This window comes from Fringilla coelebs (genome assembly GCF_963513975.1).
Source record: "Fringilla coelebs genome assembly, chromosome: 10".
NCBI lineage: Eukaryota > Metazoa > Chordata > Aves > Passeriformes > Fringillidae > Fringilla > Fringilla coelebs.
The window spans coordinates 17,139,648-17,153,149 of record NC_140036.1 but is presented as its reverse complement, the minus strand read 5'-3'; the positions used below and the strand labels follow the sequence as shown (position 1 = coordinate 17,153,149).

At 62.3% G+C, this 13,502-nt stretch overlaps 2 protein-coding genes across 2 annotated transcripts; one reads left to right on the top strand and one right to left on the bottom strand.

Moving 5' to 3' along the window:
• The first annotated feature begins 37 nt into the window (after window positions 1-37).
• Window positions 38-3,041, top strand: ALG3 (ALG3 alpha-1,3- mannosyltransferase). The gene is made up of 9 exons (XM_084212019.1): window positions 38-197; window positions 625-724; window positions 812-959; window positions 1,101-1,261; window positions 1,396-1,516; window positions 1,781-1,986; window positions 2,157-2,233; window positions 2,418-2,562; window positions 2,665-3,041. Exons 1-9 carry the CDS (start codon window positions 47-49, stop codon window positions 2,852-2,854), a joined length of 1,299 nt encoding a protein of 432 aa, XP_084068145.1. The 5' UTR covers window positions 38-46; the 3' UTR covers window positions 2,855-3,041.
• Window positions 3,042-3,463: 422 nt separating this feature from the next.
• Window positions 3,464-11,801, bottom strand: VWA5B2 (von Willebrand factor A domain containing 5B2; the record flags this gene model as incomplete). Its single annotated transcript, XM_084212088.1, has 21 exons — window positions 3,464-4,072; window positions 4,364-4,472; window positions 4,686-4,755; window positions 4,955-5,032; window positions 5,266-5,385; window positions 5,473-5,610; window positions 5,682-6,026; window positions 6,111-6,339; window positions 7,432-7,721; window positions 7,798-7,957; window positions 8,052-8,237; window positions 8,319-8,433; window positions 8,722-8,924; window positions 9,050-9,160; window positions 9,243-9,419; window positions 9,544-9,668; window positions 9,782-9,913; window positions 10,342-10,496; window positions 10,602-10,827; window positions 11,153-11,314; window positions 11,663-11,801. The coding sequence occupies 21 exons, from the start codon at window positions 11,799-11,801 to the stop codon at window positions 3,464-3,466; spliced, it is 3,879 nt and encodes a 1,292-aa protein (XP_084068214.1).
• Window positions 11,802-13,502: the final 1,701 nt, after the last annotated feature.

Here is a 13,502-nt window from a genome sequence, read left to right as displayed (position 1 = left end):
GGGCCGGTGCGCGCGCTAAGCCCTCCGGGCGGAAACACGGAGCGGAATGGCGGCCGGGCGGGGGACGGCGGTGCTGCGGCGGGCATGGCGGGAGCGGCGGGCGGCGCTGCTGGAGCCCCGCTACACCCCGCTGGTGGCCGCCTGCCTCTGCCTGGCCGAGGGCGGCGTCAACCTCTGGGTCATCCGCAGGGTCCCCTGTGAGTGCCGGGGCCCGGCCCGGCCCGGCGCTGCCTGGGGCTGCCCGCGGGGATGGCGGGGCCGGTCCAGGAGGCGCGGGGCGGTCCGAGGACAGGGACAGCTCGGCCCCGGCGTGGGCGGTGATGGCGGGGCTTGTCCCGGTGCTGCGCGGGGGGCGGGGATGCCGCGGGCACAGGGACAGCCCTGCCCCGGCCCCTCGGGTGACAGCATACCCGCGCAGGGCGATAGGGCCGGGCGGGGCGCCTGGATGGGGCCAGGGAGGGACGCGAGGCTGGGCTGAGGGTGCTGGATGTGGCGGCACGGGCTCCTCCCGTGCCGACAGCATGGCAGGGAGGCACAGGGTCAGTCTGGCGGCTTTGGAGGTGGGTCAGCCCCCAGAGCCCCTGCAGTGCCCCCCGAGCCCCGCCTGACTCCGCCGTCCCGCAGACACCGAGATCGACTGGAAGGCCTACATGCAGGAGGTGGAGGGGTTCGCCAACGGCACCCTCGACTACACCCAGCTGAAGGGTGACACCGGCCCACTGGTGTGAGTGACAGGGACACCCAACTCTCCGTGACCAGCGGCTCCCGGAGGGGCCACAGGTCCCGGCCCCTCACTCCCATCTCCCCACAGCTACCCCGCCGGCTTCGTGTACATCTTCCTGGGGCTGTACCATGCCACGGGCCGCGGCTCCGACATCCGCCTGGCACAGTACCTCTTCGCCGGCCTCTACCTCCTCAACCTGCTCCTTGTCTTCCGCATCTACTGCCGGACCAACAAGGTACCCTGAGGCCAGGGCTCCTGAGCCCTCACCCCGGCGGAACGGACATGGGCTCAGGGCTGGGGTGTGGAGGAGCTCAGCAGCAGCAGGGAGTCCAGGACAGGCTGCTGATGACCCTTCTGTCTTTCTGTCCCCTGTAAGGTTCCTCCGTATGTTTTCTTCTTCATGTGCTGCGCCTCATACCGCATCCACTCCATCTTTGTGCTGCGGCTCTTCAATGACCCTGTGGCCATGGCCATCCTCTTCCTTGCCATCAACCTCTTCCTGGAGGAGCACTGGTCCTGGGGCTGCCTCCTCTTCAGGTGAGGGGCTGGGAGCTGCTCTCCATGGCTGCTGGGTGCGTGAGCCAGCTCAGCCCCAGGAGGAGGCTGCGCTGGGCTCAGGGGCTGCCGGGGCTCCTGTGGGGTCCACAGTGGTAATGCAGCTTCCTGCTCAGCCTGGCTGTGTCCGTGAAGATGAACATCCTGCTCTTCGCCCCCGGACTCCTCTTTCTCCTCCTGCAACGGTTTGGTCTCCTGGGCTGTATCCCCAAGCTCTGCATCTGTGCCCTGCTCCAGGTGGGTGCCTGTTTGCACCAGCTGCAGCAGCAGGGAATAGTGGGCTGCCTTGCCAGGCTGCAGAGCCATGGGTGGAGACAGTGGTACCAGCACCGGTGGCCTTTCACAGCAAGCTGGGTGTTGATAAATAATCTAACTCACGTGACTTTCATCTTGGGCTGACTGTCCCTGTCACCACACGTGGCACTGGGCTTCTCAGGAGGTAGCTGGGGGTAACAACAACCTGGTGTAGGGCTCTGTGATGGTGCTGGTGTGTCCCTGCAGGTGGTTCTGGGCCTGCCCTTCCTGCTGGTGAACCCCGTGGGGTACCTGACCCGCTCCTTTGACCTGGGCCGCCAGTTCCAGTTTAAATGGACGGTGAACTGGCGCTTCCTCCCAGAAGAGGTTTTCCAGAATCGAGTCTTCCATGCTGCTCTGCTCCTGGCTCACCTGGCAGGCCTGGGGCTCTTTGCACTGCACCGGTGGCACAGGTGAGACCTGCAGGATACAGATCCATGACTCCCCTGCAGTGCTGCAGTCCTGGGATTGCAGGTGTGAGTTGGAGGGCAGTTACTGTTCTATTCTGGGGAATGTATGGCCCAGGCATTGGGGCTCACAGGGGAATGTTGGGGTGAGATCAATGTTTGTTCTTCCCTCTCAGTTCTAAAGAGAACATCCTGACTCTGTTGAAGGATCCTTCCAAAAGGAAACCTGCATCCCCTCGCTTGACTGTCAACAATATCCTTTGGCAGCGTGGGCAGCAAGGAGAGAGGGAGAAGGCAGGGCAGGGAGAAACCTGGTTGGGTCCCAGGTCATGCAGTGCCATTGTACCAGCCTCCCCTGGGGAAAGGAGCTATGGTGGGGAGCTGCTGTGGGACCAGACCTCCAGCCCCCTGTGTTTGCCCCCTTAATGCCAGTGCATGGATTGTCTTCATCCTCTTCTCCTCCAACTTCCTGGGTGTCTGCTGCAGCCGCTCCCTGCACTACCAGTTCTACGTCTGGTATTTCCACACTCTGCCCTACTTACTCTGGTGCACCCCGACCACCAAGCTGGCCCACATGCCCAAGTACGTGCTGGCAGGGAAGGGGAGCACCCATCTGCTGGGGGTCTGGGAGTGAGGGTGGCTGGTGTGTCCCCCACGCTGACCCCCAGCTTTCCCCCTGCACAGGGTGCTGCTGCTGGGCGTGATCGAGCTCTGCTGGAACACTTACCCCTCCACAGTCTGCAGCTCCCTCTCCCTGCACATCTGCCATGGACTCATCCTGCTCCAACTCTGGTACGGCACAGCCCCCACGCCAGTGTCACACACCCCTCCACCGAGCAGGAAACCCACAGCCACGTCCAAGAAAGCCCAGTGAGAGTGGGGATGGGTGGCCAGTGGGAACTGCCCTCTGGAGCCGCCCCATCTGCCTGCTCTTTTCCCACTCGACTCCCAGGCTGCCCACAGCAATCCCTAGAGGGCCGTGAGCCCCGGAACTGTGCAAAGGGGGCAGGTGTGGGGACCCCCAAAAGGCAGGACTTCCTGAATAAAGGGGGCTTTGTGTGCCCTTCCCCAAAATCCTTGTCCTGTGATGATGTCAAAACAGCTGTCCCTAGACTTGCCCTACCTGAGGAAAGGCAGAGCATTTTCTAGAGCCATGAGCACTCTTGCTTCCCAGCTGTGGGAAAGGGGTGCCCAGAGCTAGGCAGGAACCTCTGCGGTGAGATTAGAAGAGAGGAGCTGCAAAACTGCTTTGCCTCACCATTTCATTTGCTTTGATGGAACCCAGGAGTCCCTCCAGTACAGCTTTTCCTATTCCCCTGCCTGCTCCCTCCCACCAAGAGATGGCTGGGAAGGGGGTGACCCCCTCCTAGGATTCTGGTGAGTCCTGGCATGGCCTGAATGGAGCCAGCAGCTCTCTGCTGATAAGAGACACCAGTGCAGGTGGCTTGGAGCCAGGTGTCTTTATTGGCCCCTTGGGCGGCCGTCAGACGTTGTTGGGGTTGTAGCACAGCATGTTCAGCTTGATGTTCTCATCCCAGTGACGCAGCAGCAGGAACAAGTGCCTGGCTGCCCCTTTGAGGCAGCCCACATCCACCCCCTCGGGCAGGCGCTGTGCCTGCAGCCACGCATCCGCCTTGGCTGCCACCAGCTCCCACTCCTCAAAGAACCCAGCGCAGCGATGCTCCAGCCACGCCAAGGCCACCGCCGTGGCCCAGCTGGCACTCTCCAGATCCTCTGGCCCCATGTCCTGACAGCTCACACCGGCCTCAGAGGGGGCAGCCGAGTGGGGCCCGGTGTCGGACTCGGAGCCGTGCCCGCTGTCCGCCTGCGCCCACGCGGCTGCGCTGGGCACCTCGGAGCAAGTGCTGCGGGACGGGGGCGAGCTGGGCTGCGGGGCTGTGATGGGCTCCTCACCCTCCTCAGCCCCGGGTCCTGCCTCAGGCAGGCTCCTGGCCCCTGGGGATACGGGGCTGAGGCTGGCACGGTGGGAGGTGTAGGGGGAAGCGCGGCACAGGCGGTCCAGGGGAATCTGCACCACTTCAGAGAAACTCTCGGTGAGCTGGAATGGCCCCCGGGCTTGCTGCAGCTGCACCTGCAAGGAGGGGGCACAGATGGGGGGGGGGGGCAGGCAGGGGTGCAGACCCACTGCAGCACCAAACACTGGGGGCTGCAGGAGTGTCCCTGGGGCACAGGGACAGTCTAATGCCCCCCAAAAGCCAACCAAGATCCCCAGAGATGTTTAAGGATGCAGCAGGGCCTCAGCAGGCACCTACTGAGAGCATGTTCCACTGTTTGCCAGGCATGACCTGGGTGGCTCAGCTGGCACCCAGCAGGGCAGGACCCCTGCTGGGATGGGGACAGGGGACAGGCAGCAGGTCCTTACCAGCGGTAGGTAGTCATGGCTGGCGTGGTTGCTGGAGCGCTCGCTCTCTGGACTGAGGCACTGCGGGCGCAGCACCAGGCTGGGACCCCTGCGCCTGCTCAGGCTAAACCTGTGGGGTCACAGGCAAGATAACAGGATTGGGAGGAATTCCTGAAAGGCAGCTGGACACCAAACTGCTGCAGGGAAGGGTCTGGAGTGCCAAACCCCCCCAGTTATGCTGCAGGGGACAAGAACCAGCAGCTCCCAAAAAGTGGCACTGTCCCTCTCTCCCCACAGCATGCCATTTTTTCGTCCCTTGAATCCCCCCATCCCACCATGTCACCTGGAGCCTGCAATGCTCTCTGTGGATTTCTGGGAGCCCATGGAGGCAGTGGAGGGGCTGGATGGAGGCCCTGCAAGGGGGAAGAGTTAAGCACAGTGGGAACATGATGCACCCAGAGGTGTGTCCCACTGCCCAGTAGCTGTGAGGGCAGCTCGGCCCACGTGCCCAGGGTACTGAGGGCACAGTGAATGCTCCAGCTGTGGCAGGGCATTGAGGGGGCCCATCTCCCACCCTCATCCAGCCCTTGGTCCCCTCCAGCCTGGACACACCGTTTGAGTAGTTCTGCTTTTCCCAGCCAAAGGTAGGGGAGGAGATGCTGCCTGGAGACCTGGCGATCTCGTCTCGCTCTGCAAAAGAGCAAAATCTTGTGGGGCCCCAGGCTCCAGGAACCCCCAGAGCTCACAGCTGCTCTCAGGGGCTGCTATGCTGTCCACCAACACTCCCTTCCCCAGTACAGCCAGATGCCTCTTTCCAGATATCCACAGCACCCTAGGCAGGACCAGCCCCTCACAGCCACCAGCTGAGACCCCAGTGCAGATCCCTGGGGAGCGTAAGTTGATATAAAGGTCTGAGTCAGTACCTGCAGTGCCAGGGGCCTCATCCTGCTCCTCTACCTCCTGCTGCTGCCCCTGGTGCGCTGAGGAGCCCCGGTGGTGCCAGTTCCCTGCGGCAGCAGCTCGTGTCCGGCTGGCTGAGCCAGCTGCAAGGGATGATGCCACCTCAAACCTCCGTCCCCTTGCTGCCCCTTCTCTGTGCCCTCTCCCTCCCACCAGGCCCTTGTTAGTACCTATGCCCCACACCTCGGGGGCTGCGGGCAGGGCTGTCTGCGTGGCACCGTCCACGGGCACCAGGCGGGTGTAGAGGGAAGGCACGTTGCAGGCTTTGCTGGTTTGCACGGCTTTCAGGCGGAACCGGCGGGCAAAACCTGCCCGGAGCAAGGTGGTTAGAGCGGGGGGAGGATGCCGGAGCCGCACCGGGAGACGCACCAGCACCCACCCTGCTCCAGCTTGGCTTCCCGCTGTGCCACGCTCTCATTGTCCCGGACCACGGAGCGCGCTGCCAGGCGATGCAGGGGCTTGTCCCAGGCTTTGGCCACCCGCTGCGGCGGGTCCTCCCTGCCCGGCCCCTCCCGGGTCTGCAGCAGTGACTCCAGCGAGGCTGTCACTTCCCAGGACACCGGCTTGCCGGCTCGCAGCGCGTGGATCACCACCTGGCAGCGCAGGGGCATGCTGGCATCACCCAGGCTGGGCTGCCCTGGCTCGGGCGCTGGCGAGGCACTGAAGAGGTAGGACGGCTCTACCAGCATGTCCCAGTCCAGGTGGGTGGGCGAGAGGAGGTTATCTGGCAAACGGCAAAGGCTGGGCTCAGCAAGGCGGGGGCACCTGGCTCCACCCCACCGCCCTCGTCCCCGGAGCCAGCACACACTTGACTCCACTGCACCGGGCTGCATTTGCCGTGGCTGGGGTCCCAGCTCATCCAGCCGCCCCTGCAGGGACTGGTTTCTCTTCTGCGACACCTTTTCCAGGGCCTGGCAGAGCCGATGGGCATCCAGCTCCCCGTGTGGCGTGGAGAAGCTGCGCCCAGCCAGGGCAGCACGTGCCAGCACCTTCTTCTGCCGCGCCAGCTCCTCCGTGCTCAGGGCCACCACTGTCACCTATGGTGGGGACAAGGCTGTTGGCAAGGCCAGTACCGAGCCCAGATTGCCCCGAGCTGCCATGGGGCACCTGCACCTCTCCTGCTGCTGGCTGGAGCCTTGGCTGTCGTCAGTGCTCTGCAGACTGGCACCAGCTGCTTCCCAGGGATGCTGCCCTGGCACCATAGACATGGGAAGCACCCACACAGGAGTTTGCAAACATCCCTGGGGACTGACTCAGCCTGATGCTGGGGTTGCCAGGGATTTGTGTGTGTTCAGAAGTGAGGTTAAGGAGGATACTCAGGCTGGATGATGTTACAAAGGGATGCATTCCCCAATGCAGAGTGGTATCCCTGCATTGAGATGCTTCCCTTAAAAGCCATGTCAGGGCAGTGGCACCCATGACACCTCTCACCCCGGCAGCAGGGAGTTGGGAGGATCATTTACTCTGCAGTGAAATCACTTACGCTTGACATTTCAGCAGCAAAGGGCACCAGCTGTGCTGCTGTGTGACAGGAGTGGGTTACCTAAGCAGTGCCACTGGGAAGGAGTGTGTCCTGGTGCCGGGTGACAGCTGGCCTCAGCAAGCCTTGGGGCTGTCATCACCAGGGCAGCTACCTTTCCCCACCCCAGCGACCCAGCTGGGTTTTAAACCCAGGTATGAAGCAGCAGGGATGTGGCCCATCGCTAATGAAGCATCTGGCTGTGTTGGCTGAGGGTGAAGGAGCCAGGCTGAAGCCCAGCCAGCCAGCCAGCCTTTCCTCTCTGGTTCAACAGATTTGTTATGTGATGCCAGCCCAGCTATTTTCACTTGGTTTCTGCAGCTTGAAGGTGTCACTGAGCTAGCTTAGGGGTCTGTTAGACATGCAACTGACTGCTGGCCAGGGACACAAAGGAACCAGCTGCTTGGTCCCCAGCTGTCCCATTGCAGTAGGGCAAAACCACCCAGGAACATCCTCATGGCATCCATTGCTGATCCTTGCTTAAAATTCAGGCTATAGCACTGTTTCCCACCCAGTGGGCAGATGCCTGGCACAACACGGCAGCCAAGCTCCAGCTAAACCATGAACACCCCCTACACCATGAGCCCCTGCACCCCCTTGGCATCCTTACCTTGGTGCCAGCTGGGGCAGAGGGCAGCGGGGCAGATTTGGTGGAGGACTCGCAGAGGGACAGGCTCTTCTGGCCCTGCTGGGAGGTGACATCAGCACCAGGGGCCGAGGAGCCACCCTCGGGGGCCACATCCCGGGAGCCAGTGGACTCGCTGCTGGTGGAGCTGCGGGAGAGCAGCCCCTGGCTGCGGTCAGTGCTGACAGAGCAGTGTGTCAGGACATACTGCTCCTGGATGTAGGAGGGCTGGTAAATCCGCTTCCAGATGTCTCCCCCAGAAACAGGATCAATACCTGCCCGGCAAGCACACACTCTGTTAGCCCATGGCTCCCACGACTGCCCCCTGTCCCAGCTCTGGACCCCACTCACTCCGCTCTGACACCTCTGTACTTCCAGAAAAAACATCCAGGGAGGCATCCCCAGTTCCTGGGTTGCTTTGGGGTGGCTGGTGGCTCTCCCCAGGACTGGGCACTTCCTGCTGGGAGAGAAAGGCTGAACCTCGGGAGCTCTGGCGAGCCCCATCCTGGCCCTAGGAGAGAGAGGACACCACCATCAGCCCCAGGGGGATAGCAGCCGGTGGCACAGGGACCACGCCACCCTCCCCAGGCCAGCGCCAGTCGTACCAGCGGGCGCCTGTCCCCGAAGCGGGCGATGCTGTAGAGGACGCAGTAGCTGACGAGGCGGTCACCGGGGTACAGGGCCGGGAGCTCGGTGGGCGAGAGCAGAGCCTCCATGCTGTCGGGGACGTACCAGTCAATGGTGATGTCACTGATGGCTGGCTCGATCGCCTTCTTCAGGGACTTGATCAGCTGGGGTGGGGAGCGGAGGCAGTGTCACACACGGCAGTGTGCCCAGAGCCCCCCCTGCCCCTGCCCCTGCCCGGGTCTTACCTTGGGCTGCAGCCTCTCGGCCGGACTCAGGAACTCGGCACGGCCCCGGCTCACCTTGGCCATGGCCTTCAGCAGCCGCCGGCACGCCCGTGGGCCCATGCCAAAGCTGAAGCACCTGCGGGAGAGCCAGGGGATGGAAAGCCATGGCTGGGCTGGGGGCTCCAGTGATGAGCCCTTTAGCAGGGATGGGCAGGGGGATCTGGCAGCCAGAGTGCTGCCCTGGCTCTGTGCTGGGCCCGGGCACCCCAGGAAGAACCGAGGCGATGGGCTGAGGGATGCGACGGGTGAAGGACACCCTTGGGGCAGGCGCAGGTAAGATTTGAGGCTGCACAAGGAGAAATCAGTGGGAACAGCGTGGGGGATTTAGGGAACACGGAGACCTGCCGCAGTGCCGGTGCCGTACCTGACAGTGCTGGCCTGCCTGCGCACCAGCCGGAGGATCTTGCTCGCACTGCCCGCTGCTGCACCGGTGAAGAGGAACAGCTGGCGAGGGTAGCCGTGGTGGAGGGGCTGAGCCAGCGCCCAGCCCAGGGCTGCCAGCAGGTTGGTGCCACCAGGGTCTGCCCGCAGCCCGCCAAGGTGCTCGCAGGCACGGCGCAACGTCTCCTGTCAGCACAAGGAGCCAGCCTTGCAGCGGTCCCCTGGCTCACCAGCCCCCACCCCAAGTCAAGGAGCTGGGAGAAGGACAAGGAGGGGTTAGTGGATCCCCAGGATTTGCCCATGGTACTCACATTGCTGCAGAGGCGACTGGATGGGAAGAGCGGCTTGATGTCAGCGCCAAAGCTGGCAAGGTTGAGCAGTGTTCCTGACGGGAGGCTCTTCAGGGCCACCAGCAAAGCCTCCTGAGGTGACAGCAGGGACCAGGGACAGCTGCTAAGGGCTGGCCACCCAGGGAGCGCCCCCGGACCCATGGCCGTGCCTCACCTTGACCTTGTCAAGGTCAGGGCCACTGACGGAGTCGCTGCGGTCGATGAGGAAGAGGATCTCGCGGGTGACGCTCTGCAGGGCCCCGGGGACGCCCTCCACAGCCGGGCAGAAGTTCAGCATCAGCACGGGGTTGGGGAAGATGTCTTTGTGGAAACGCTTCTGCACGAAAGCCACCTGCGAGCCAGGCAGGTCAGAGGCTTTCTCCCGCCCTCAGACCACAGCAAGGTCTGCCTCAGCCACACCCCACCACCTCCCCTTTGCTCCTCTGGCTGGGGCAGCAGTGCCTGCGCCCTGTCACCTGTCTCTCGCCGCTGCTGTCCTTCCTGGCAATCCGCATGTAATCCCGGCGGCTCCGGATGTGCGCCTCGTACTCGGGGTATGTCATGGTGCCATCCTCAATCACCAGGTGCGGGCTGTGGGGCTCTTGGGGGCACAGGAGAGTTTCGAGTTACCATGTGCTGCAAGGGGCTGGGGGATGCTCTGGATGTTTCTGAGGTGATGCCTCAAAACCCTCCAAGGGCACCGTCTCCCCTCACCACAAGGGTAGAGGATGATCTCCAGGTCCCTGTCATAGCGGTGGGGCTCGGCTAGGGTGACACACGTGGTGGTGGCAGAATTGGCCCAGGGGTCAGCATCAGCTCTCAGGGCATGTGATGGGCTCTCCAGCCCTGCAAAGAAGGGAAGGCAGCAAGTAAATCCCTCACAATCCCCCTCCTCAGCCCACCACCCACCAGGCCCCACAGCAGTGGCTTGTTCCTGACAGACCTAATGGGATTGAATGGGCCAGCAGTGAGGAGCACATCCCCACCAACCAGCCATCTTCCCCTCCTCACCCACCCTCTCCCCAGTGCATCACATCACCCCAGGGAAAGAGGCTGCTGACCTAGAGCTGCCAAAAGGCACAGGCAGGGTGACTTGAGGGGTCCCAGCCCCAGGGATGGAATGGAAAAAGGGATTCTTCACCTGGAGGGAGTGCAAGAGGATGCCCAGGAACAGGCCCTCACATCCTCCTAGAAGGGAGGGACCAGGGAACATCACCTACATTTTAAAGAGGTTTTACACAAACAGCTGATAACACCCAAGCCACACCCCCTACCTGCCAGCAAGCAGGGGCCCTTCACCAGCAGCTCGAAGGTGAACTCGTAAGGAAAAGGGTTGTAGGGTCGTCCCCGAAAGACATCCACGCTGTCCACAGGCACCACAGTGGGTGATTGGCTCCGGGCACCTGGCCCCCCAAAACAGCTTGTGGGGCTGCAAGGGGAGAGGGGGTGATGGCTCCTGCCCCCCTGGCCTGCTCGCCCAGCATTGGCATCGCCCCCCTGGGATGGCAGAGACTGAGGAAGCCATGAAAATCACCATAGGGCCAACCTGTCGTCACACAAGCTTGCCGGCTCGCTCTCGGGGTCGGTGGGGACGTGGGGTGTGAGGATGGGGGGCAGGAGGAGGCGCAGGGCCCCGTCTGGCAGCGTGGGCAGCTCCTGCACTGTGCTCAGGGTGACAGCCAGGCTCTCCGATGGGCACAGTGTGCCGGTGACAATGATGAAGGTGGAGCGCTCCACGTCCTCATCCAAGACAAGGTGGCCTGGGCAGGAGAGGGATGAGGAATGGGGGGAGGTCAGTGAAGCATGTGGGGTTGTGGAGGAGGTCATTAGTGGCCCTAATCACTCCCAGAGGTGACAGCAGAGCACAGGTGTCACGAAGGCTGTGCCCATGGTGGCAGAGCCCCAGAAGAGGTGGAGGGAGGGGAAAGGAGACGTGGAGATCTCCAGCCCCAGAGACCCCCCCAGGCACTGGGGTGGCCTGGCAGGGGCTCTCAGCCCCTCGTATTCCCCCACACTTCCTCCCTGCCCGTTCTGAGCCTCCTGGCCAGGACCACCCAAGAGCACCAGCCATGGCAGGGCACTTACCGCTGGCACAGCGGCGCAGGCGGCCGGGGCTGGGGCTGCACTGGAGGCAGCACTCCTGCACCCGGTGCCGGTTCTGGAGCTGGAACGTCACCCGCCGGCTGCCCGCTGCTGCCTCAAAGCCAGCCACCACCTCCGACTCCTCCAGCGGGTAGATGAAGATGCCTGCAGGCAGAAGAGAGCCCCGAGGCAGATGCTGGCATGGCTGTGGCACGAACAGCCCATGGGAGCCCCTGTCTGACTCACAGCGCATGAGTGAGATACAGGAGCGACCCAGAGCGAGGATGAAATCCTCCTCTTCCTCCACGCTGGCAATCTGTTTGCTCAGCCTCACTCCCCTCCTGCCCACAGTGTGGGACAGTGGCCCCACCTCTGCTGGCCTCCGTCTTTTCTCCCCAGACTGAGCAAGGTCTGGGGGTCGGGACACAGATGGGCTGCAGACAGGATGCTCTCCAGCACAGGGGCTTTCAGGGGGCCGTGCAGTCCCTGCCACACCTGATATCCCTCCCTTACCTTCCACGGGCTCCTTGTGGGGGTTGGTGTACAGGAGGTGAGCGGTGATGCTCAGGGAGTACCCGTTGGCACAAGCCTTCACCGTGGAGCTCTTCAGGGGCAGAGCCTCCCAGGACAAGAGGGCGTAGAGGCCTGGCATGGTCCCTCAGGGGGCAGCTGTGAGCAGAGGGAAGGCAGGCACTGGATGCCCAGGGACAGGGTCTGCTGGAAGGGGCTTCTGCCCACAAGCCATTTACATCTGCCCAGCCTGCGAGAGAGAGCAGGTCTCCAGCCCTCCCACATCCCACTCTGCTCTTCAGCATCCACAGAACACATGGACCTGGACCCAGGTCTCTCCTTGGGCTCCAGCCCACCTGCAAACCAGGTCTGGAGCCACAGGAGCCCACAGAGAGAGCAAAAAAACTTCTGTGAACACTGGTTACATCCAAGCCCCAAACCCTGGCAGACAAACAGGGACTCCTGGACAGAATGGATAATGGCCAGCCACGTGCAGCCCATCTCTCAGCCACCCCAGAGCAGCTCCAGAGCCTCTCCAGGCCATCTCCTGCACTGGCTGGGAGAGAGGCCTCTGCTGCTCCCATCTCCATTTGTCCACAGAGGTTACCAGGGTAATTTGTTTAAAAAAAAAAAGGCAGCCAGAAGGGTGAGAAGCCCACAGTGTAACTAGGACAAAGCAGCCAGCAGTGTTTGCTGGGGGTTTAATAATTAACAACAAGGTCAGTGCTGCATGGAAGAACAGCACAGAGGGAATGCACTGCAGGGTGGAGCCCGACAAGTGGATGATCACCACCTTCTTTGCCCAGAAATTGTTGTGTCTAGGGTCCCACCTCTTGGCAGGAAGAGAGGTGCCTGGGGATGCCTTCCAGCATGGCACCAACCCGCTCCACACCTCTCTTCCCCTTGGGAAAAACACCCAAGAGCAGCATCACAAACAATTGTCTGGAGTCAAAGCATCTCTCCAACATCAGCCCATCCTGTGCCATCAGATATTTGTGTAAAATATTCCTGTCAGCCTCAGCCCTGGCTGTGTGGATCTATGGACAGTGTGCATGGGGTCTGCTCCACACGTGGGTCTGCGCCTCTGCTCTGCCCCAAACACCTGTGACCCAGCAAGGCCCCCACCCCATGCCATGTGCTGGTGCTGCAGCACACAATGTGCCCAGGGCAAGGACAAAGCCAGGTACAACTGAGCCATCTGGTGCCCCCACTCCAGTGGCCTTCATCCTGGGAACCACTCATAAGAGCTTTGGTAATGGGAGGCTCAGGGTGCCCTCAGTGTGGGGTCACAGAGTGCCTCTCACAGAGCATCCTTGAAAGTGGAGCAGGGCTACATCCTTGGAGGCAGCACCGGCACCAAACTCCCAGCTGGCACAAAACAGGGAGCCTTGGAGAAGTGCAGAAGTGCATTAGCAACATGGCTGCATCCCAGGAAAATCAGTCCATTACACCAGAGAAGAGCCATTTACATGAACAACTGGCATTGCAGGGTTATGCTGGCGGATCCTGGCCACCCAACCACACCCCATCATCACCAGCCCTCCACCCTCTGTGCAGGATGCTGCATGCACTGCTGCTGTCCCCAAACTGTGCTCCCAGCACACGAGGTGGCACAGGGTCCCTCCCTGCACAGCCTGCTGTTCCTCCACACTTGCAGTTCCACAGTTGGGAACATCAACAGCTGGTTCCTGCCCTGACCACAGCACCCAGATGGGATCTGGAGACCAGCCCAGCCACACTGAGCATTAAAGATGTATTTCTCCCCAGAGCTGTTTAATTTGTTCCCAAGGCACCCAGCTGAATGCTCAGCAACGTGCCGGTGTTTGCCGTGCCGCCTGCCGGC